The sequence below is a fragment of the Macaca nemestrina genome, chromosome 18, assembly GCF_043159975.1.
Source record: "Macaca nemestrina isolate mMacNem1 chromosome 18, mMacNem.hap1, whole genome shotgun sequence".
Taxonomy (NCBI): domain Eukaryota; kingdom Metazoa; phylum Chordata; class Mammalia; order Primates; family Cercopithecidae; genus Macaca; species Macaca nemestrina.
The window spans coordinates 17451118-17475985 of NC_092142.1; the positions used below are offsets into that span (position 1 = coordinate 17451118).

Genomic DNA, 24868 nt, shown 5'->3' on the forward strand with positions numbered 1-24868 from the left:
TTATTTTAGGGGGACTGTGAGGATTAGGTGGATAGCGTATATAAAATAGGGATGATACACCAAACATGGTTATTGCTGTAGCTGTTGTTTTGTTTCTCAGTTTGAAATTTTGGGGTTCAACTGGCATATTTTTATTGTGGCATAAAAATAAAAACATAAATAATAACATTAAAATATGTTAGCCGGACGCGGCAGTGTGTGCCTGTAATCCCAGCACTTTGGGAGGCCAAGGAGGGCGGGTTAGTTGAGGTCAGGAATTCGAGACCAGCCTGGCCAACATGGTGAAAGCCTGTCTCTACTAAAAATACAAAAATTAGCCAGATTTGGTGGCACATGCCTGTAATCCCAGCTACTTGAGAGTCTGAGGCAGGAGAATCACTTGAACCCGGGAGGCGAAGGTTGCAGTGAGAGGAGATCACGCCACTGTACTCTACCCTGGGCAACAGAGTGAGGCTTCATCTCAAAAAACAAGTTATATTTAATATGCCAAAAATAATATACAATTGAAATTAGTGGCACTTAATACATTCGCAATGGTGTATGACCATCATCACTATCTAGTTACAGATATTTTAGTCACCCCAGAAGGAAAACCTGTACCCATTAAGCAGTCACTCCTCATTCCCCTCTGACCCCCAACTCCTGGCAACCCCCAGTCTGCTTTCTGTTTCTGTGGGTTTGCCAACTCTGAATATTTCATATAAATGGAATCATACAACACGTGGGTATTTCACATCTGGCTTCTTTCACTTAGCATAATGTTTTCAAGGTTCATCTGCATTGTAGCTTGTATCAGTACTTCATCTCTTTCTGTGGCTGACTAATATCCCATTGTCTGGATAGACCTCATTTGGCTTATCCATTCAGCAGGTGATGGACATTTGGGCTCTTTCTACTTTGGGCTGTTGTGAATAGTGCTGCCATGAATAGCATGTACAAGTTTTGTTTGAACACCTGTTTTCCATTCCTTTCAGTATTACAATGACTCTTAACATATGTGGTTCAGCTACTTAGGAGAAAATGGGAAGACGTAATAAGATAAAGTAGAAAAAGAGAGGGATTTCAGCTTCTTTAGATGAATCTCTTTCTTTTGTTTTTTGTTTGTTTGGTTGGTTTTTTTGTTTGTTTGTTTTGGCCACGCTCTGGAGAGCCAGCCAGGGAACCAACCACAGAGAGGTTGCTCTTGGTTTGGTCTCTAACTCTTGGGTCCATCAACAACATCCCAAGGACCACAGCTTCCCTGGGAAAACCTTTGATGACTGCACATTGCAGCCCGGGGAAGCCTGCCATCCTTCTGCCTCACTCAGAGCCAAATACAAAACAAGGGCTACCAGATAATCAAGCAATTACTATGTGGCAGGCACTGGATTGAGTCTTCCACACCCATGGTCTCATCAAATCTTTGCACGACTCAGACAAGGAAACAGAGGCTCAGAAGGATAAAGAAACCTGCAGGGTGGTACTGCAAGGACCAAGGAGTGGAGATGAGCTTTAAACCTACTTCACCTTTTGCTGAATGATGTTTCTGCAGAACAGTGGCACATCAAGCTATTGTTCAGTCGGGCTTATCTCAGCGGGACCTGCTGATGTGTCTGCCTTAGCATGAAAGGAATTCTGTCTGAGTTGGTGAATTCCATACCAGGAACCCGGCACAGACTTAGAGATTGCATTCAACCTTTGTCCCTGTGTGCATTGAGCAACTATAATATGCCAGACATTGTGCTAGCCAAGCCTTGCTCAACTGACGTTCCTCATTTGAGCCACAAAACACAGGAAGTGGGCAGAGTGCCTGTGTTCTTGATTCTAGCAAGGATGGTATGTGACTACGCTCTTAATGCATACAGGGAAGCTAATCCAGGATGTACATGGATGCCTCAGAACACCAAAGCTCCTTTCTCACAAGGATTTGGTCTTCATCTTTGCTGTTTTTTCAGCATCTGAAACAGCATCTGACTCATAGCAGGTGTCACATAAATGTTTGCTGAATGAGTACGTGGAGATAGTGTGGTGTGCACAAATCTGCCTTCATCTACCACACGTCCTGTTTGATAATTTATACTACGATCCTGTTTTTACCATGCAGCCATTTAAATACTCAGAGACCTGGCACTGAAAAGAATTCATCAGCGAGCAATGAACTTGTATCAGCATCTTCCTGGCAGAGTTTATGTGGTCAGATCCCAGATGACATTTGTTACTAATTTGGATTTTTGTTGTTGTTAGTAAAACACTGTATCGGTCACCATAGGAACACATTAGAAGTAGGACTAAGGTATTGCCGCTGAGTACATTCCTCTCTGGGAAAAGAAATAAATACTTGTAAATGAATAGCTTTTACCCAAGAAGCAGGAGGTGTGAGCTCACGTAGAGTCAAATAAAACCCAGGCTTAAATGTCCTCATTGAAATGAGCCCGTACAACTCAAAGTGATACCCAGCTGTCGAAAAAGCAGAATTCATGTCTCAAGTCAGAAATGAACACAGTTGGCCAGGTGTGGTGGCTCACACCTGTTATCCCAGCACTTTGGGAGGCCGAGGCAGGCGGATCACCTGAGGTCAGGAGTTTGAGACCAGCCTGGCCAACATGGCAAAACCCCATCTCTACTAAAAAGTACAAAAATTAGCCAGACGTGGTGGCAGACACTTGTTATCTCAGCTACTCAGGAGGCTGAGGCAGGATAATCATTTGAACCTGGGAAGCAGAGGTTGCAGTGAGCCGACATCCCGCCACTGCACTCCGGCTTGGGTGACAAGAGCAAGACTCCATCTCAAAAAAAAAAAGAAATGAACTCAGTCTTTGGCACACAGGAAGATGCTCAGCAAATGCTTATGGCAGGGTCTGACTTGCTGAAGAAGTGGGAAATGATATTTACCAGGAAAGCTGATAGAGCTTGCAGAATCGTAGAGTTATGAAAAAGCCCAGAACATTTAGAAAACTTCAAGTAATTCCAAAGATTGAGTAGGCAGGATGCAGGAAGAGGAAGGAAAGAAAAGGAGAAAGGAAAAGGAAAGAGAAATGGAAGAGAGAGAGAGAAAAAAGGGAGAGAGGAGGGAAGGAAGGAGGGAAAAAGAAAAGAAATTTAATTCACAGCTGCAAGAGTAACACAGCTAATACTTACTGTTTACTGTACACCAGGTACCCATGCTAACAGCTTAACCTGACATCATTCCTTCTAACCCCAAAACAACTCCACAAGGCATGTCATATTGCGATTCCTGTTATTATAAAGGCAACAGTGCTGTTCAGAAAAATTGTCCTCTGCCCAAGATTGGGCAGTTAGTGAGGGCAGAGCTCAGCCAGTTCTGCTATTGAGTAAGACGCCAGCCTATTTTCTCTCCCAAAAGAGAACTGGAAGTTAAATTGGCCATTTTTTAATAATTTATTTGGATATTCTTTTATTATTGTTATTATTATACTTTAAGTTCTAGGGTACGTGTGCACAACGTGCAGGTTTGTTACATATGTATACATGTGCCATGTTGGTGTGCTGCACCCATTAACTCGTCATTTACATTAGGTATATCTCGTAATGCTATCCCTCCCCTCCTCCCCACAATAGGACCCGGTGTGTGATGTTCCCCTTCCTGTGTCCAAGTGATCTCATTGTTCAATTCCCACCTATGAGTGAGAACATGCAGTATTTGGTTTTCTGTTCTTGCGATGGTTTGCTGAGAATGATGGTTTCCAGCTGCATCCATGTCCCTACAAAGGACATGAACTCATCCTTTTTTATGGCTGCGTAGTATTCCATGGTGTATATGTGCCACATTTCTTAATCCAATCTGTCACTGATAGACATTTGGGTTGATTCCAAGTCTTTGCTATTATGAATAGTGCCACAATAAACATACGTGTGCATGTGTCTTTATAGCAGCATGACTTATAATCCTTTGGGTATATCCCCAGTAATGGGATGGCTGGGTCAAATGGTATTTCTAGTTCTAGATCCTTGAGGAATCGCTACACTGTTTTCCACAATGGTTGAACTAGTTTACAGTCCCACCAACAGTGTAAAAGTGTTCCTATTTCTCCACATCCTCTCAAGCACCTGTTGTTTCCTGACTTCTTAATGATTGCCATTCTAACTGGTGTGAGATGGTGTCTCATTGTGGTTTTGATTTGCATTTCTCTGATGGCCAGTGATGATGAGCATTTTTTCATGTGTCTGTTGGCTGTATGAATGTCTTCTTTTGAGAAGTGTCTATTCATATCCTTTGCCCACTTTTTGATGGGGTTGTTTTTTTCTTGTAAATTTGAGTTCTTTATAGGTTGTAGATATTAGCCCTTTGTCAGGTGAGTAGATTGCAGAAATTTTCTCCCATTCTGTAGGTTGCCTGTTCACTCTGATGGTAGTTTCTTTTGCTGTGCAGAAGCTCTTTAGTTTAATTAGATCCCATTTGTCAATTTTGGCTTTTGTTGCCATTGCTTTTGGTGTTTTAGACATGAAGTCCTTGCCCATGCCTATGTCCTGAATGGTATTACCTAGGTTTTCTTCTAGGGTTTTTAAAATCATTTTTGAACATTTGTTTTTAGGCTATTAAAGCATTTTTGCTCAATTGAAATTTCTCCCAATATAGGTGGAAGTGAATCCTCGGTAAAGAAACCTCACCCGAGGTGTCTTGAGGCCCCAGCTGCCCAGCCCCAACCTGGGGTTCCCCCAGATGCAGTTTAAAAACTGATGATCTATATGGTAACTTCTCATTTAAATCATTTCTGAAGTTTTCTTTGCCTAGAAACTGTCAAGTTACTTCAAACCCTGTGCCCTCTGTTTAAAAAGAAAAAATCTGTTTAAAAATCCGTTTTAAATTTCTCCTCAGCCCTCTGAGATAAACAAGCAACCTTGGAAATCTGCGAGTAAAGAGTATACTGGACGCAGCATGTCCTGATCCTCCAGAATCTACCTCTCTGTTGCAGAAGCCACAGTGTTTGTTTTTCCATGGCATGTATGACTTCCTGTCTGTGTTGCAATGCATTTTGACCTTGTTCCAATACATACAGGCTAGTGAACGTGGCAAGCTGCCCAAGGAGAATGAGATGCTTGGTGACAGTATCAACTGTCCTTCAAGCTCAATCTCACCTTGGGGGTGAAATCCAAACTGACCCAATCCCAAAGTGCTGGGAGTTAGAGATCCTTGCTGTATCCTACTCCTGGCACAGTACAGACTCTAGTCCTAGAGAATTCATAATAACAACAACAATAATAAGAGCTGACATTCTAGCATTCTGTGGGCTAGGTTACCTAAGCTGTAGTAGATCTCTCTTGTTTTCACTGGCTCAACGCTCATTACCCTACTCTGGTACCAGTTTCTGTATCAGCTAGAATTTTGTGGTTGCAAGCAACAGATTACTCCCTCTTATTTCATTACATCTTCAGCTCTATGAAGTACATAGTGTTGTTATCCTCAATTTTAAAAATGACAAAATTGAGCATCAACTAACTAAAAATGACCTGCCCAAGGCCACACAGCCAGTAAGTGGTGGAACTAGGACTGAAACCTACATTTCTCTGATGTCAGATCTGCATTATTTTAACCACTCCAAATTCCGATACATTAGTGTTGGTGCATTAGGAAGACCTGTGTGGTGAAATGGAAATGGACAAATTAGTATTATAGGTCATGGTGATTATTTGAACAAACCCAGGGCAGGATGCATGGTGGAAAAGGTACGTGTTCTCAGCCATAAGCACAAAGAGAAAGGTCGGCATGTCAGTACAGTTCAGTGCCATTCAATGGTCATTTATACTCCAGCACTTCCCAGTGGAACTGACACTGAGCAAGCTTTTGCAAAGGCAAGCAGGAGTTTTCTAGGTGAAGGTGTAGGAAGGATGTTTCTGGCATTAGGGATGCGATGGACAAAAGCCCTCATTCTGTCTCACAACACAGTTGTGCTGAGCAGTTTCTGTGGGCTACAGTGAAATGGGCCTGGGAACCCCAAGAGAAATAGGCATAAGGCTGATGGAACCTGTCATGTTCCTGGCCTCTGTGCTGGACAGTAGGAAACATAGATGACCCAGATAAAGTTCTTGTCCTCAGGTAGCTTACAGTCAAGCAACTTGAACATACATAACTTAAATTTTTGCTAGGAACTACAAGTGTGTATGAATTGAAATGTCACAGTTTGGTAGGAAACTAGCAAGGGGTGGGCATACCTTTCCCTCTGCATTTCTAGCGAAGAATATAGAAACTTCTTTCCAGGGAACTCCAGTTACTGGGCACCTGCTATGCACCAGGCACTGTATGTACCATGCCCACAACACAAGTAACTCATAGACCATTGTTAAATGCTCCCATTTGGCAGATTAGAAAACTAAGGCTCAGCAAGCCTGTGGAACTTGCCCAAAATCAAACAGCAAGAAAGTGGCAAGGATCAGAGAGAAACTACTGTAAACACCTCTCTGAAAACAGCTTTCCTTGTAGCCGTCTCTTGGCTTTCCTACTTAAATCGTATTACTTTTAAGATTCAATCTTTCGATGCCCTCTGAAGTGGACCTCCCCTGGTTCCCCGAAGATCAAATCAAATAACTGGCTGTAATAAATCATTGTATGGGAATCAGAATTTGGTTAACTAAATGTTCTGCACATTTGAGATGCCTCATGGCATACGAGGATAAGCAGACTTAAGAGAAGCAAAATACAATTAAATAGACTTCATATACATATGTGCATGCTTGCACACACACGATCCCCAGCCTGCCCTCCCCCCGCCAGCCACCAAGCGGAGTGTCAGTTTAGTTCATTCATGATTCCGGTGGCGTCCCAGGTTCCTACATGGCCCCTGGGTGCTGATTCTTGTCAATTACCTTTCCATTACAGCTGTCTAAAGGAAGGGCTGGTGTGTTAAGAGTTCTCATTGATGGAACTTCAGATAAACTGCCTCTTAGAAAGGCGTGTGTATGTTTAAAATGAAAAATGTGTTTCTTACAAATGTCCTGTGAAAGTACTGAGGCTTTGTGAAATGGTTTGCCGGTCCATTCAAATGCAATGAGTGTGTTTTAATGCCACATCATTTTTGTCAGTATAAAAAGGTAAATCCAATTAAAACTGATTGGGTTGTATCATCCAAGTCATTCTCCAGTTTGCCGCCTGCCTTTTTAGAAGGAGGTACTGTCCCCTGGTGTCCCCAGCATACTTTTTGTAGCCTCCCCTGAATGCCCATGTTTCAATTCACCTGCTGTCTCACTTCATATCACAGGGACCTACCTATATGTCTGCCTCCCCCAGTGTTCTTTGCGTTCCTTGAGGACAGGTGCCCCAACCATCTTACCCACTCCTGTCCCAGGCGTTTGTCACAGGGCCTGACCTATTGAAGAAGTGGATGTCATATTTTTCCCAGGAGACCAAACAGTGCTTGCAAAGTCTTAAGAGTTATAAAAGAACACAGAACATTTAAAAAACTTCAAGTAATTCCAAAGATTGAGTAGGCAGTGCCAGGTCACAGACAACCTTGCATGCCTTGTGAAGGGATGAGGACATTGTTCTACAGATGATGGAGAGCCGCTGAAGGTATTGAGTCAAAGGGTGACATGGTCAGAGTCATGTTTTAGGAAGATTCTGCAGCTGCTTCCTGGAGGATGGGGTAGAGAGGAGCCTGGAGGCCAGGCCAGCATTTTATCCATTTCTCTTTTCCTCAGTTGTTCATGGTGGCTGGAATTATGCCTATGGAATCCAAGAAAAAATATACTTTTTAGCATTTTTCATACCTTTTCCCCCATATCTTAGCAAAATAAGTCTCTCTGTAAATTTAAAAAGAAAAAAAAAATAACGTCAACTTTCATTTTAGATTCAGGGGGTACGTGTACAGGTTTGCTCCAGGGTTATACTGTGTGATGCTGAGGTTTGGGGTATGAAGGCCCCCATTACCCAGGTAAGTGAGCATTCTACCCACATAGGTTATTTTTCAGTCTTTGCCCTCCTCCTCTCCCTTCTCTAGTAGTCCCCCGTGTTTGTTCCCATTTTCATGTCCATGAGAACCCAATTTTTAGCTCCCACTTATAAGTGAGAATATGTGGTATTTAGCTTTCTGTTCTTCTGTTAATTCACTTAGGAAGGTGGCCTCCATTTGCATCCCTGTAGCAGCAAAGGACATGATTTTGTTCTTTTGATGGCTGTACAGTGTTCCATGGTGTATGTATACCGCATCTTCCTTATTCAATTCACCATTGACGGGCACCTAGATCGATCCCACGTCTTTAGTATTGTTAATAGTGCTTTAGTGAACATACAAGTGCATGTTCTTTGACTACATTTGAATCAGGGATTTGCCCTTTTTACAGTTCTTTTGTTCTTGTCTCTTCTTCGGTAAGTCCTGAACTTGGCCTTTATTCACTGTTGCTCTCCAATCCTGGACTTCCCTGATTGTTCCAGTAGGTGAGAAGATGTTGTCAATAAGGTCCTTGCATAAACTCTCTGGAGTGTGGAGGAGAGAGCAGTGGCAGTGTCTCCTCCCCTAAATAAGCCCTGGGGAAGGATGGGTTAGAATCCATTCACAAGATGTAAGGATGGGTTAGAATCCATTCACGAGATGGAAGTGAGAGGTGACAATGTGTTAGCAGCCCTCACTCTCAGCGCCTCCTCGGCCTCGGCATCCCCTCTGGCTGTGCTTGAGGAGCCCTTCAGCCCGCCACGGCCGTGGGAGCCCCTCTCTGGGCTGGCTGAGGCCGGAGCTGCCTCCCTCTGCTTGCAGGGAGGTGTGGAGGGAGAGGCGGGGGCGGAAACCCGGACCGAGAGCCGTGCTCGCGGGCCAGTGCGAATTCCGGCAGGCGCTGACTGCCCAGGGCAGTGAGGGGCTTTGCACCCGGGCAAGCAGCTGCGGAGGTTGCACCGGGTCCCCCGCAGTGCTGGCCCGCCGGCGCTGCACTCAAATTCTCGCTGGGCCTTAGCTGCCTTCCGGCAGGGGCAGGGCTCGGGACCTGCAGCCCGCCATGTTTGAGCTCCTCCCCCTGCGGTGGGCTCCCGCGCGGCCTGAGCCTCCCGGACGGGCGCAGCTGCCTGCTCGGTGGCACCTGGTCCCACCAACAGCCCAAGGGCTGAGGCGTGCAGGCACCGCTCGGGACTGGCGGGCAGCTCCGCCTGCAGCCCAGGTGCAGGATCCACTGAGTGAAGCCAGCTGGGCTCCTGAACCAGATGGGGACTTGGAGAACTTTTAGATCTAACAGGAGGATTGTATGTGTACCAGTCAGCACTCTGTATCTAGCTAACCTAGTGGAGACTTGGAGGACTAGCACTCTGTGACTCTGTGTCTAGCTCAAGGATTGTAAATGGACCAATCAGCACTCTGTGTCTAGCTCAGGGTTTGTGAATACACCAATTGGTACTCTGTATCTGGCTAACTGTATCTAGCTAACTAGTACTCTGTGACTCTGTCTAGCTCAAAGATTGTAAACGCACCAATCAGAACTCTGTCAAAACGGACCAATCAGCTCTCTGTAAAATAGACCAATCAGCAGGACGTGGGTGGGGTCAGATAAGGGAATAAAAGCAGGCTGCCGGAGCTAGCCAGCAGCAACTGGCTCGGGTCCCTTTCATTCTGTGGAAGGTTTGTTCTTTCGCTCATTGCAATAAATTTTGCTGCTGCTGACTCTTTGGGTCCACACTGCCTTTATGAGCTGTAACACCGCCAAGGTCTGCAGCTTCACTCCTGAAGCCAATGAGACCACGAAGGCACCGGGAAGAACGAACAATTCCAGACGCTGCCTTTAAGAGCTGTAACACTCACCACGAAGGTCTGCAGCTTCACTCCTGACCACGAACCCACCAGAAGGAAAAAGCTCCAGACACATCTGAACGTCTGAAGGGACAAATTCCAGACACACCATCTTTAAGAACTGTAACACTCACCACGAGGGTCCATGGCTTCATTCTTGAAGTCAGCGAGACCAAGAACCTAGCAATTCCGGACACAGAAGGATGGGTTAGAATCCATTCACAAGATGAAAGGGTGGGTTAGAATCCATTCACGAGATGGAAGGATGGGTTAGAATCCTTTCACGAGATGGAAGGGTGGGTTAGAATCCATTCACGAGATGGGAGGATGGGTTAGAATCCATTCACGAGATGGGAGGGTGGGTTAGAATCCTTTCACGAGATGGAAGGGTGGGTTAGAATCCATTCACGAGATGGAAGGATGGGTTAGAATCCATTCACGAGATGGAAGGGTGAGTTAGAATCCATTCACGAGATGGAAGGGTGAGTTAGAATCCATTCACGAGATGGAAGGGTGAGTTAGAATCCATTCACGAGATGGAAGAGTGGGTTAGAATCCATTCACGAGATGGAAGGATGGGTTAGAATCCATTCACGAGATGGAAGGGTGAGTTAGAATCCATTCACGAGATGGAAGGGTGAGTTAGAATCCATTCACGAGATGGAAGAGTGGGTTAGAATCCATTCACGAGATGGAAGGGTGGGTTAGAATCCATTCACGAGATGGCAGGGTGAGTTAGAATCCATTCATGAGATGGAAGGCAGGGAGAGGAGGAAACTTGGTGGACTTCGGATTTTACAGGAGCACAGGAAACATACACACACCCTGGACAGAGGTTCTACCTGTGTCAACTCCTGTTGTGCAACTTACACTCAACGGAAGTCCCCTGGAAGGGAAGTAGGAGGCTTCAGAAGGCAGCTGCAGTTTCCTGTTTGTTTCCGGCCTCTGTGTCTACAGAAATGGATCACATTCCTGAAGCTTATTCACCACGGGGAAAGCGGGATTGATAAGAACTCAGGCTCTGGCCCTTGGGCGCTGAGGTCTGCATCTCCCCTCCACCACTCGTAAGACCTGGCACAAGCCGTGAAAGCTCTTCCAGTCCTAGTTTGTTCATCCGCAAATGAGTACCTCCTGGATGGGTTATTGTAAAATTGAAGGACTAGCACTTAATACTTGGTGAGCAACAAAGGGAAATCTTTCTGCAGTTGTTATTATGAAGCATTTTCTCATGAGTACCCTGACTCTGGGATTTCTTCCCCGATATCACCCCCAGTTCATTGGGCGAAGACATAGGAAGGGGCATTCCTGGCAGAGGGTGTGGAATGGACAGAGATGTGGATACAGAAGTGGATGATAGGCCAGGCACAAGGCCTCATGCCTGTGGTCCCAGCACTTAGGAGGCCGAGGCGGGGGGATCACCTGAGGTCAGGACCAGCCTGGCCGACATGGCAAAAACGCATCTCTACTAGAAATACCAAAAAAAAAAAAAAAAAAAAAGAAAAGAATAGCTGGGCATTGTGGTGCATGCCTATAATCCCAGCTACTCAGGAGACCGATGCTGGAGAATCTCTTGAACCCAGGAAGCGGAGGTTACTGTAAGCGGAGATTGTGCCACTGCACTCCAACGTGGGTAATAGAGCGAGACTCTACCTCAAAAAAAAAAAAAAGAAAGAAAAACGTGAATGATGGACTGAGCCTTTCCTATAGATTAGGTGCTGTCTGTGCTGAGCATAGTAGCCACAGAGATGAACCCTGCATACCGGGCCTCCACTTGGGCATGCATTAAGCAGTGAATATTTACTGAGCATCTCAGTAAATGTGTCAGGTCCTGGAGAAAAAGAATGGAATTGGACTCAATGCTTGCTCATCCCAGGACTACAGCCATGGTCCTGAAAAGCATTGTCTGAGGTGCTGCCCCATAGTCCAGATGCTGGGTCTGTTGGCAGACAGATGGGCACCAGCTGTAGCAGCTGCTCCAGGCACAGTAGAGGATGGTTCTGCTCCCACCTCGTTGCTTGACAGAAGGTCCTTTCCACTTCCATGTGAGCCTCCTTTGTTTTCCAGGGTCCACTGGTGGTTGGTCCTTTGGGGAACCCATAAGGCCCCTGCGTAAGCCTACCAGCCTGCTGGAGAAGCCAAGAGCCTGCCAGCTCTGCAGGACATCCCAACTCCATCACCTATGCAATTGCCTTCTTCCTCCCCATGCTCCTGGCAGCCGCAGGCTTGATTTCTGTGCAGTGGTGTGAGTCTTGGGCATTCTCAACTCTTAGAGAAGCCTCATTCCATGTAGTTTGCTTTCTGAAATTAAAGACTTAAAAATAATCTTAGAATGAACAATTCCATATCTGGGAATTTGATCCTACAGAAACCTGTCATGCCCACATGTGAAAAGATAGTTATGCAAGGGTGTTCAATGGAGCAGTATCTGTAACAGGGAGAAAATGGAAATGCCCTAAGTGTTCATCACTAGGGCATTGGCTATGCCTTTTTATTTTATTTTATTTTATTTTAAGGTGGAGCTTCACTCTTGTCACCCAGGCTGTAGTGCAGTGGCGCAGTCTCGGCTCACTGCAACCTCCGCCTCCCAGGTTCAAGCAATTCTCGTGCCTCAGCCTCCCTATTAGCTGGGATTACAGGCGCCCACCACCATGCCTGGCGAGTTTTTTTGTATTTTTAGTAGAGATGGGGTTTCACCATGTTGGCCAGGATGGTCTCAATCTCTTGACTTCGTGATCTGCCTACCTCAGCCACCCAAGGTGCTGAGATTACAGGCATGAGCCACCACGCCTGGCCGGCTATGCCCATTCTATAAGATCCTGTGCAACTGTTAAAAGGGTGAAGTCCACCTGTATGTGCTGATGAGTCACAGAAGTGGCATATGTCGTTACGCAAAAATCCATGTACATACATGTTCCCATTTATATAATAACAAATGGATACAAATATAATGACATCTACCTCTTAGGGTGGTCATGAGGATTAAGTGGGTTAATAGATGCAAATACCACATAGTAGGCACTCAAGTGTTAGATGATGATGATGATGTTGCTATTGCTGGTATTTCAGTCTTTATCTTGCTGTGATCTAAGCTTTCATAATGATTTTAAAAGCATAGGAAAGGGTTACAATAGGCCCTGCTGTGATCTTGTTTTCTATACATTGGGTTCATCATAGGAAGGTGAGCTTTTTGCCTCTGTGGAGTGGGCAGTTCTCCTGTGGTTGTGCAGCCCTCAATGGAGCCATGTGCCTGGGGTCACCAACTCATCTTCATTTGCTCAGGACCATCCAGTTTTAAAACTACAAGTCCTGTGTCATGGGAACTCCCTCAGTCCTGGGCAAACCAGGACAGTTGACCCCTTCCATGTGTGCCCCTGGCAGCCCAGTTGATTTAGGAAGTATACAGACATGTGGTCGTTAATGCTTTTAATGTGTAACGGGGAAAAAATAACATACAAGTGGTACAACAGAATGGAATATTATTCAGCCTTAAAAAGGAAAGAAATTCTAAGATATGATACAGTATGGATGAGCCTTGAGGATACGGTGCTAGTTAAATAAATCAGCCACCAAAACACAAATCCTGTACAATTCCACTTATGTCAGGTACCTGGAATGGTTTAAATAGTAGAGAGGAAGTAGAATGGGGGTTGCCAGGGGCTATAAAAAAAGAGAGAGAGATAATTATTATTTAACAGAGAGTGTCAGTTTTGCAAGATGAAAAGAGTTCTGGAAATGGATATTGGTGATGGTTGCACAACAGTGTGAATCCATCTAGCACCAGTGAACTGTACACTGAAAACTGGTTAAGACGGTCTACAGACATACCACCCAGAACGCACCCTACCTCGTCTGATCTCAGAAAAATGATTAAGATGGCAAGACTCCAAAAAAAAAAAAAAGTACATCAAATATCATAAACATTGGTGCATAAGATGAAGCTAAAGTGGTATTTAAATTAAATATACATATAAAATAAAGATTATGGATACATTAGAAGCAGAAGTTGGGGAAACAGTTGTAGCCTATTCTCAGCTCCCATTGAAAGCGCCTCAACCCTCAACCTTCAACTTCCTCGACTTACCTGATTTCACATTCCCTCATGCAACAGCATAGTCTTTTTTTTTTTTTTTTTTTTTTGAGACGGAGTTTCACTCTTCTTCTTCTCCAGGCTGGAGTACAGTGGCGCGATTTCGGCTCACTGCAACCTCCGCCTCTCTGGTTCAAGCGATTCTCCTGCCTCAGCCTTCCAAATAGCTGGGATTAGAGGTGCGTGCCACCACACCCAGCTAATTTTTGTATTTTTTACTAGAGACGGGGTTTCACCATGTTGGGCAGGCTGGTCTCAAACTCCTGACTGCAAATGATCCACCCACCTCGGCCTCCCAAAGTGCTGGGATTACAGCCGTGCCCGGCCTCCCCATAGTCTTTCATGTGCATTTCTGCCCCACAGTGGCTGGTTCATTGCAGTCCAGGAGGAATAATTCTAGTGTCCCCTGGACTCTGTGCACACTTGGCAGCATCAGAGGTTTGAAATCCTGAATCCTGACATTCACAAAATCCTGCATGTAACTTTGGCTTTAGTCCTGTCACCTCCACCATTGGACCGTGAGCACCTCTGGCAGGGTCCTTGACAGTATCCTGCAGTGGGGAAGGGGTTCTGGGGCATGAGTGCCAGGTGAGCACCAGGAGCCCGGAGAGGTACGGTTGGTTTTGTGTTGGGCTCCTTCCTAGTGGAAGCTGAGCAGGCTTCATCTCTTGTCACATGCCACCAGCAAACAGGCATGGCTTGCTTGCCTCTGTGTGTCCAGAGCACCTTTTCCATACAGCATGGGCTCCTGGGTGCTATGGGAACCTGAGAACTCTGCCCTCTCTTCCTTCATATCTTAATGTCCGGAGCTGTTATATAGATAAGACAGACACAGTGGTACCATGGCCCTCTGGGAGCCGGTCCCTAAGTCTGACACCAGCTGGGAAGAGGCCTTGGACATCTCTTAAACTATGCTCTGCAGAACATTCCATGGGTCTTATGCACAGAAAGCCTTCCAGGTTCAAATCAGGTTGGGTCTTTATACTGTTTTCCACAGTTCAAGGTGTCTTAAGCTTCTGATGTGCAAGATGGTAATAATAGTGCTATTATATAATAGCTGACATTTATCATGGGCTTACTGTATGCCGAGTACTATGGCACAGGTATTAGGTGTATTGTTTTTATTTAATACTCTCAACACCTAAGGCTTATTGAAATGAAAGTAATTCATTCATAGTCCAGGCTCTCCAGAAGAAACCGTGAGGAGCAGATAAAGATGGAAAGTAGAGAATTAACTACCGATAGTCATACTTGACTTAGAGCAATGCTTCTGAAACTTTAAAGGGCATGTGCATCATCTGGAATCTTGTTTAAAAACACATTTTTGCTCAATAGGTATTGGGTGAGGCCTGAAGTGTATGGCATTTCTAATAGCAGTGGGCTGCAGACCAGGCTATGAAGAGGAAGACATTATCGCACCTGTATTTTTTTTTCTTCTGCACTTGAAGTGGAATACATTCATTCATTCATTCACTCACTCATTCATTCACTATCATTTGTAGAGGCAGTCTCGTAGTAGAGAACACAAGCTGTGACATTTGTCCCCGGGTTCCAGTTCTGGTTCTGCACTTTATTAAATGGATGATTTCTCTGAGTCTTGGTTGCCCGTCTGTAAAATGAGAGTGAAATTCCTGTTGTTGTTGTTGTTGTTGTTGTTGTTGTTGTGAGACAGAGTGTGACTCTTTCACCCAGGCTGCAGTGGAGTGGAGCGATCTGGGTTCACTGCAACGTCCACTTCCCAAGTTCAAGCAATTCTTCAGCCTCAGCCTCCTGAGTAGCTGGGACTACAGGTGTACCAGCCCACATCTGGCTAGTTTGTTTGTGTTTTTAGTAGAGGCGGGGTTTCACCATGTTGGCCAGGCTGGTCTCGACCTCCTGACCTCAAGTGACCCGCGCGCCTTGGCCTCCCCAACTGCTGGAATTACAGGCATGAGCTACCACACCCAGCCGAAATTTACATTTTTTAGCATCGTTGTGAATATCAAATGCAATAAAATGTGGCAAAAGTCTTTTCCCATGACCTTAGGACATGGTGCACATTTAGTAAATGGCTGTGACTTGGGAGATTATTTTATTACTCATTTTTTTATTCATTTCCAACAAGATTCTCATGGCTCCCAGTAAGTTTGTTTTAATATTTATTTCTTACTTATTTCAGCAGAGACTTCCCAGTGACTCCAATGGTGGTAGCAATGGGCCCCAGTTATCCTCAGGAAGCAGAGGAACTGGCATAGACCAAGAGATGTGATTTCTAATCGTTTCAGCAAAAAGTAGGAGGAAATTGATGACGAGACAGATACAAAGGATGAACTATGGGAACCATTTGGCAAATGACTCCACCAGGAAAGGGAAGTGAGAAATGTGTGTGAGTGGAAGAGAGAGCGAGCGAGCGAGAAACTGGAACGGGGTAAAATGTCAACAGATCGCAAGCTGTTAATTATCTGGAGAGAACTAAATATTATGTAGGCAATTATCGACAGGCGTCTGAAAGCAACAATAGGAGAATTTGGTCCTCAGCCAACTTCCATCTCCCTTTCGAGAAGGACTGGGGGGATGGGCTTTAGCATTCAGAGCAGGCATTTCACACAGAGGGAGAGCAAGGGGCCCGGGCCCCTAGGAAAGGGGATAGGCAGGGGTCCCCCCGCCCCACCCTTCCAGACAATCCATCAGGATCCTTTGCCAAGCACACAACGCTTGGCTTTGAAAGGCGGCTTTGCCCAAAAGCTCTGGGCCTGGAAACCTCAGCCCCCTCCTCCTCCACCCTCCCTCCCCTAAGATGTCATCTTTTGAGACGATTTCATGTGGAAGCATTGCTAAGTAAATTCGCTAAATGCCTATTCATCCCCGTCAGATGGGGACTCGGTGAAGCGGTAAATGTGAAAATGGCCCCAGCTCACAGCCCTGAAAGGCGCTTTCTGGGGTTGCCAAATGGAACTGCAGCCGCTGACCCTGGGAGGCCTGAGGCTTCACGAGAAGGGGGCCCAGGAGCCCCGGCCCGGCCCCTTCAATCCTCCCACTAAGGGTGCCTGAGAGGCCTTATTTATTATTCCAACTGCCGGGGACTCATTCAGAGGTTAACTTGTCCCGTATTCATCAGGACAACAATAATGAACCGTCGCAGAGAGTGGTGAGGGGGTTGGTAAATAAGAGCTGTTAAAACGCAGAGTTAGAATGGGGCCTCTTTATGGTTTGGAGAGAAACATTGCTTAAATTTTTTTTATAGGCTGATTTAGTTTCCACCTCTGCCAGCGACTTATTAAAGAGGCCCTGTCCCCACGAGCTACAGGTAACAGAGTCGGAGGCACCAGTGGACTTTACCTTGGCATGCACAATGGGGTTTAACCACGCGGGAGATGCACCATTGTACGGCCACGTGGGGTTAGCCCTTTGCGAACATCCCTGGGTTCACCTCTGTGCCCATCAGCAAGGTTTAGCTTTCCGTGTGTGCGCTGTATTCAACTCCCTGCAGACACACGGCGCTTGCCGCTGCTAGAATGGCTGGTTTTGAATTGGTGTTTATTTCAGTGATAGGATGGGACATGAGCAGCGCTCATTTTCACTGCAGCATCTCTTAACTGCTTTGTGCCCCCTCCGCTGGAATTATGAGTTGGTCAACATGAGTCATCCAATGAGAGAACAGGGGCTTGGAGTGGCGAGACTGCGGAGGTGCAGGGAAATGAAGGAGGAGGGTGAGCAGTAGGGGCAGCTCAGACCAAACAGTTGGGAGGCAGATAGAGCAGGTACGTGCATTGATTGTACACCTACTGTGTGCCCTTAAAATCCACCCAGTTGTCCATTCAGTATATATGCATGATGGACCTACTAGGTGCTGGGCATGTTTAATTCTCAACCTAGGTGTCTTCAGAGCAAGCTACCATTCAGTGAGGTTAAATGACATCCTTGGACACACAGCTGCTGACTCAGTCATGGAGCTGGGATCTGTCCCCAGATCTTCCTCTTTCTGCCCAAGCATTGCTTTCTAAGGCACTGTCCTGCTTCTCAAAGGTCTAGCTTCTATTATAACCCCAGAGATGTTTTTTTTCTTTTTAATCTTTCTGCCCTCTTCTCTGTTCCTCCCATTTGAAACAATAGTTAACGCTTTCTTTCGAAGTAAAAATTCCGAAGCAGAGAAAGCTGGTGATAAAGGAGCTGTCACATCAGCACCATTTACCTGTTTGGGTTTATTCAGCAGAAGAGGCGACTGCGTTTCTGGCAGATGGAGACCCGTGTGACTGCCTTTTAAAACACTGTCACAGCTGTATGCGCAGGCTGATTAGCTGTGACTACACTGCTAGTGCCGAGATTGATGGCGATAAATTTGGGATAACAATGCTGGGAACGGTGTCTCATTTGTATTGCACTTCATATTTTTTAAAGCTCTCTCATTCAGTAGCCCATGGTTATCGAGGACTTGGTATCCATCCATTCATTGATGCACTCATTGCTCAAAGTGCATTTGAAGGAGTCAGTTTGAACACACATCACTTTGATTCATTTATTTATTCAACAAACATTACTATAGCTCCTACTGTATGCCAGTGTTGAACAAATCCAGCTGGGCTCTGTCCTCATGGAGCTTACATTCTAATGAAAACAAGGTCAATGCTTTCAAGTGGTTATACAATAGTGAATTATTATAAACAGAGTGATGTAATAAAGGTGGGGAGAGAAGGGGAGGCAGGTACTACTTTAGGTTAAGTAGTCGGAAAAGGTCTTTCTGAAGAGGTGGTATTTGAAAGGAGACCTGACGACAAGACCAACCCAGCAATACTGGGAGAAATTTCCCAGGCACGCAGATGCAAAGGTCCTGAGGTTGCTGTATATTTAGCTTTGGGCCGCACACTGATGACTTGCTGTTGCCAAGCCCAGTGCCGTGCACTGGAGATTCCCAAACATGTAGAGCACTCCACTTGCCCTCAAAGAGTCTCCAGTGTATTGGAGTATAGAGGAGAGAAATGCACAAACAGCCCCTTTTAACATAGTGTGATAAGAGTCAGTGACTGTGACATAAAAACGGCAATTTAAAGAGGATGCCTTATCAACCCGTGTGCAAGTGATCAGAGAAGGTGCTTCGAGCAGACTGACATAATCGGTGAAACTGGGTTTCTTTGACGAAGATAGTACCCACGGTCTCTGGCCTGACTCTCCCCTTGGTTTGTTTCCACAGGACAAATGACCAGTTGGTGGCGTTTCTCTCCCGATACCGAGATATGAATTTCTTGAAGTCACACGGCCGGGACAATGCAAGGTAACACCTCAACCCCCTACCCCTTGTGCCAAATGGAAGCAAAAACCTGAGCGATCATTTGGGGAATTTTCTAGGCTGGTTTCATGCAACCACAGAAAAGTTGAGGGTGGGAGAAAGGCTTGGCACCAGCTGTCCTTTGCCGTGTCTGCGTGGGATCTGAAGTAGTCCCTCTTGTCAGCCAAGGACAAAGATAACCATAGATGTTTCTCATGGTGTCACAGCCCTTTTGGTCATTTGCTCTCAAGGACTTCCACGAGTCCAATGTCTCATTGCAATAACCCTTTCAGTAGGGCATCCACGGTTAATTCCCATTTTATTGATGGGAAGACTGAGGCCCATAATATAAGCAGTGTCCCCAGATTGTTCATTCAGCGAGTCATTCACATACTTACCAAGCATGGGCATGTGCCAATCGCTGTTCTAGCCGCAAACAAGACCAAGCCCTTCCTCTCAGGGAATTGACCTTGCAGTGGAAAAGAGTGTCATAGCAGCATGGACTTGAACCCAGGGGTCCTAATCCCAGCCCCATTTCCTCCTCACTCCCTCACTGGTGCCCAACACATCAGCAGGGGTTGGAGGCACCCAGAACCCCAACCCAGATCCCTCACACCTCTCTCGCTTAAAATGAACAATGTCAAAAAAACAGCATCTCTACAGTTCAGCATTGAGCTGAGCCCAAGTCTCCATGACCATCCATCAGCTGGAAGGGATAGGGCCTTGAGTGCCCCCTGTAGGTGACATCACATGATGGGATTCCCTATTTCAATAGAAAATACCGTTAAAGACCGGGCACAGTGGCTTATGCCTGTAATCCCAGCACTGTGGGAGGCCAAGGCGGGCAGATCACGAGGTCAGAAGTTCGAGACCAGCCTGACCAACATGGTGAAACCCTGTCTCTCTTAAAAATACAAAAATTAGCTGGGTGTGGTTGCAGGCGCCTGTAATCCCAGCTACTCAGGAGGCTGAGACAGGAGAATCTCTTGAACCTGGGAGGCGGAGGTTGGGATGAACCAAGATCACACCATTGTACTCCACCTTGGGCGACAGAGCGAGACTCCGTCTCAGAAAAAAAAAAAAAAAAAAACGAAACATTGAAAACCAGTCCAGGGTGACTCTGACATCCAGGGGTCTTGGTCTAGTATTGCACTTGGCAGTGCTTGGGATAATTTCAGCTTGTTAACATGCATGGTTTAGCTCTCAGAGTATTTTGTTTCACCTTGTTTTCATTCAGGTGCTTTGTTTGAAAATTAATAGCCCTATTTAAAAACAGCAGTATTTCCTATGAAAATCCAGATTTCTAACCAGTCTTAAAAAATCTGAAGGTCGATTCAAGTCTGTGCCTGAATTTTCTCATGGCAGTTATTTCCTGGATCTTAGGTCGCTCAGTCCTCGCCTGTCCCCGTTCCCCAACCCAGCCCCCGACCACATCTCTGTTTGTAATCTCTGCTTTAAATCTCTGCCATTGCTGGTGGGAGTGTCGTTTTGGCTGGCTGTGTGACTCAGTTTACCCACTTATCCACAGCAGGGGAGGAACAAAAGCAAGCAGGTAGCTCCATCTCCTGAGCTTTTAAGAAGTAATCCGGCTGCATGCGGTGGCTCATGCCTGTAATCCCAGCACTTTGGGAGGCCGAGGCGGGCGGATCACCTGAGGTCTGGAGTTCGAGACCAGCTTGGCTGACATGGTGAAACCCCATTTCTACTAAAAATACAAAAATTAGCCGGGTGTGGTGGTGCACACCTATAATCGCAGCTACTTGGGAGGCTGAGGCACAAGAATTGCTTGAACCTGGGAGTCGGAGGTTGCAGTGAGCGGAGATTGCACTCCAGCCTGGGCAACAGAGCAAGACTCTGTCTCAAAAAAAAAAAAAAAAAAAAAAAAAGTAACCCTAGAATCCTTGTGTTGTATCATTTTTCTAGATTGAAACTTTGATTTCATTCCGCTATTTATGGATTGTTCCTGTCCTAGTCACAGCCTACCTTCTTTACATTAAAAAGGAGGCCCCTTTCTGCAACACCTGAACTCGAAGATGCTCTGGTTGAAGATGCTGTGGTTGAAGGTGCTCTGGAAATTAGCACAGATTAGTTTACTACATTCAGGCCACTAAGTAGAGAGGCCTGTCTGGATGAGTCAGAAGAATCACAGCCACTCTGTATTGTGTTCCTACTAAATGGGCCCTTTTTGTATAGGATCCAAATTTATTTTCACAGCCACTCAATGCAGCTATAAGAATTATTCTCCCCATTTGTCAAGCTTCTGGAGTTTACTTGATTTTTCTGAAGATCACGCACTGGTTAAATGCTAGAATTTGAACCCACGGTTTTCTGGCCCCAGAGCCACAGGAGCAAGGTAGGACTGTGCAAGGATTCCATGGAGGTGGTTAGTTGTCAGAAGTGGCTCGGATATTGGTGTTCCCCACCCTTAGGTAGAGAAGGAAAAACCCTTTTTCTTCTCTGGATAGCAGCTAATAGGTGATTTGTGCAAACAAAGTTGTGTCTCAAGAAGGGGTCCCATTGTAAATGAATTAACTTGTCTGTGAATTACTTGTTTCAGCCTAGTCAGGATTTATTCTCTGTGCACTATTTGTCAGGCACTGTGCTAGGAGCTGAGTATAGCGCAAGTTAAAAGCAGGGACTGCGAGGTTTCACCTTCTGGTTTGGAATTCTGATCTACTGTGTTGCATTGGATGAGTGACTTCACCTCTCTGAGCTGGTTTCATAATATTATATGAAAATATTACTAGACCTATACTCATTTGGTCATTGAGAGGATTAAATGAGATGCTGCATATGCAGCGTTTGGCATAGTAAATGTCTATGATGATAGTGATGTCAATGATTATGTCATTGTTATGATGAACATAGAACTAAATTGTTGCTGGTAGGAGAAAGAAGTAGATGGAGAATGGGCCTGAATTGTGCCTCTAGGTGCCTGAGTACATTTTGTATAATTGATGTGCATCCGTAATTGACAGGTGGTACCCACATGTCGCAGGACAGCATAAAGAAGTCTCAGGCTAAGGAAATGTTGCTTACTCCTCCCTCCAAGACCCTAAACCCAAAGGTCTCTTGACAGAATAGCTCACAAGTTCCAACTCTTGAGCATGAGTTCCCAGCTGGGATTTTCTCATTTACAGGAAGTTAGGGCAGTAGTTTAGCATTCATTTAATAGTAGAACAAGCCAACGTCCCATTCACTGCCACTTTCCTCTTTGTTAGCTGTGGCCTCACCTGCTGCGTGAATAAACCTACCTGTAGCCCATCATCCATGGTCCCTCCCAAGTGACCAGAGGTGGGCATGGCTCGGCTCACATTCCTTCACTGGTGGTATGTTAGGGAGTACTCTTTTGGTGGGAAATGACAGAAACCCAGCTCAAACTAGTTTAAGGGTAAAGAACATTACCAGATCAGGTAACTAAAACATTAGGGCTGACTTCAGGTATGGCTAAATCAAGCCGCGCAAATTATATCATCAAGCCCAGACTCTCTATTAGTTCTGTTTTTCTGTGTTCTTTTAATTTTCTGGCACTGAGTGGGGATTATTGGCAATATATTAGCCTGCTTTTATGGATAAGGGAACTGAGACTCAAAAAGGTGAAGTTACTTGGTCAAACTCACAGCACTCGTGCCCAAGTGAGTGTTCAGGGAGTCCAAGCTCATAATTCTCGCGTGATGAAGCCTCTCTGTGTTCTAGGTCTGCTTTCTCCCAATGCACTGGTGACTTTGAGGCAGCTACTCTGCTTCTCTTGACTTCATTTTCTCCCTTTGAAAAACAAGGGGGTTGAATGAGAAAGTCTCCAAATTTCCTTCCCGTTCTGATATTTCATGTGTCTGGACCAGCCCTGGTAAAAGAGGAAGTGACGGAGGCAGAGATCTTGAAAGACAGAGAGATGGGGAGGAACAAAGGCAAGCAGTGAAATACAGAATAGGCCACAGGGTGCCTCGGTTTTTAATTCCACGTAGCTCCTAATAGCAGTGTTGACCTTCTTTCTTCATCTCCAGCTTTGAGCAACCAATTTGGACTTCTGGCTCCCCCTGTGAAGAGATGGCATAAAGGCAAACTAGTATTCTAATAGCTGCCAAATTGGTCCTGATTGTTTCTGTTATTAAATGAAGGGGAGGGTTGTGTTCACTGTTTCTCCTTGCTTTCCTCCAAAAGTAAAGTCTCTAGATAGACTGCAAGACAGGTAGCACAACTGTCATTTTCCCAGGCAGCCCCAGCAGGGCTTGCGGAAGCAGGTGCCCGCACATTTACTCTCAGCCTGAATAATCAGGTCTTTGGAAACATCCCTACAAGTCTCTGGCCTTGGCTCAGGGAGCATCAGAGAAGGTTTTCAAATCTCTGGAACCTGTTCAAGTCTCAGCGTGTGAGGACAGGACCCTTCCAGGGAGCTGGAAAGTGAAAATTGGAGTTTCTCTGGGCCTTTTCCTTCCCTGGTTGATCTAATTTCTCCACTTCATCCAGGGTCACCAGGGCACCCGTGTTAGCCCTGGGACACAGTGTGTGAAGCGCAAGGGCGTAGATGCTGGAATCCAGCCGCCCGGGTCGAAATGCCAGCTCTTCTAGACCACCGCCATGGGATGTCAGCAAATGGCTTTGACTGGCCATGCCTCTATTTCTCCATCTTTATAAAATTCAAATAATGATAATGCGAATGGGGAGATGGAGCATCCTCACTGACCACGGGAAGACCCCGCGCTGGGCGCATTCCAGTCCATTTTCTCATTTCACCTTCATTTAGCAGGTGTTACCCCATTTCAGAAATGAATACAGCTGAGATTGGAGAGTCGCTTTACCTGACTCAAGGCCCTACAGCTAGTGAACGACAGAGCTGAGATGGAACCTCGTTCCGTCTGACTTTAAGGCCTGTGTTCTTGTATTACTCCATAGTGACTGCATTTGAGAGGACCTGCAGGTTTATGCTCTTAAGGTGTGCAGATGAAAGAAAATCCTGCTGAATGTAAATAGAAATATCTTTTTGCATGGGTAGGGACAGGTCCTTCCCCTACTTTCTAGGGTCAGCCTTTTCCAAAGTGTGTTCATGTGCCACCAGGGACATGGGAGATTCTTTTGGGTCCTTTGTAAGTGGGTATGCTATGAAAGTTAGGTATTGATCTTATGTGTGTCAACAAATTTATAAAATTAGCCATTCCAACCCGTGACTTATGGATATTAGGCTTCAAATAAGGCTACATTGAAAGAAAACAGTTGAAGCTGTTTAAAGTTGGCTTAGAGGCCGGGTGCAGTGGCTCACACCTGTAATCCCAACACCTTGGGAGGCTGATGTAGGAGGATCGCTTAAGGCCAGGAGTTTGAGGCTTGCACCACTGCACTGCAGCCTGGCTGACAAAGCGAGATCGTGTCTCTAAAAATAATAAAGTTGGCTTAGAGCGGAATATCAGGGGCCTCTTGTATAGGATGCTACATAAAGCACATAACATAGCAGTTAAGAATCCAGGCTCTGGAGCCAGACTGTGAAGTTTCACGGGCCAGCTCTAATGCCCACTCACAGTGTGTGACCGTGGGTAAGTTAGATGAGTTACATGTGTATCAGTTTTCTCATCTGGAAGATGGGAATGATGATAATCATACCAATCCCATAGAGTTGTTGCACGAATTAATATATGGAAAAGCCCTTGGGGACAGTTAGTTGTGCCTATTAAGTGGATGATGATCATAATGGTGGTGGCGGTAGTGGTGATAATGACGGTGTTGTTGACAGGAGAAAAATCTTAATGATAATATACACATGATTAAGGTGTTACAAAAATGCTCAATAACTCTTATGTTCAACAACTCTCATGTCCACGGGGGACATGGGAAATTCTTTTG

General features: G+C 45.6%; 1 protein-coding gene across 1 annotated transcript in view; it reads left to right on the top strand.

The window, feature by feature from the left end:
• LOC105464267 (xylosyltransferase 1) overlaps nucleotides 1-24868 on the top strand; it is a 368404-nt gene that overhangs the window by 297702 nt on the left and 45834 nt on the right. Inside the window, exon 6 of the mRNA XM_011711985.3 lies at nucleotides 18959-19039. Coding sequence (XP_011710287.2) covers nucleotides 18959-19039 — 81 coding nt within the window. The remainder of the gene's footprint in view (nucleotides 1-18958; nucleotides 19040-24868) is intronic.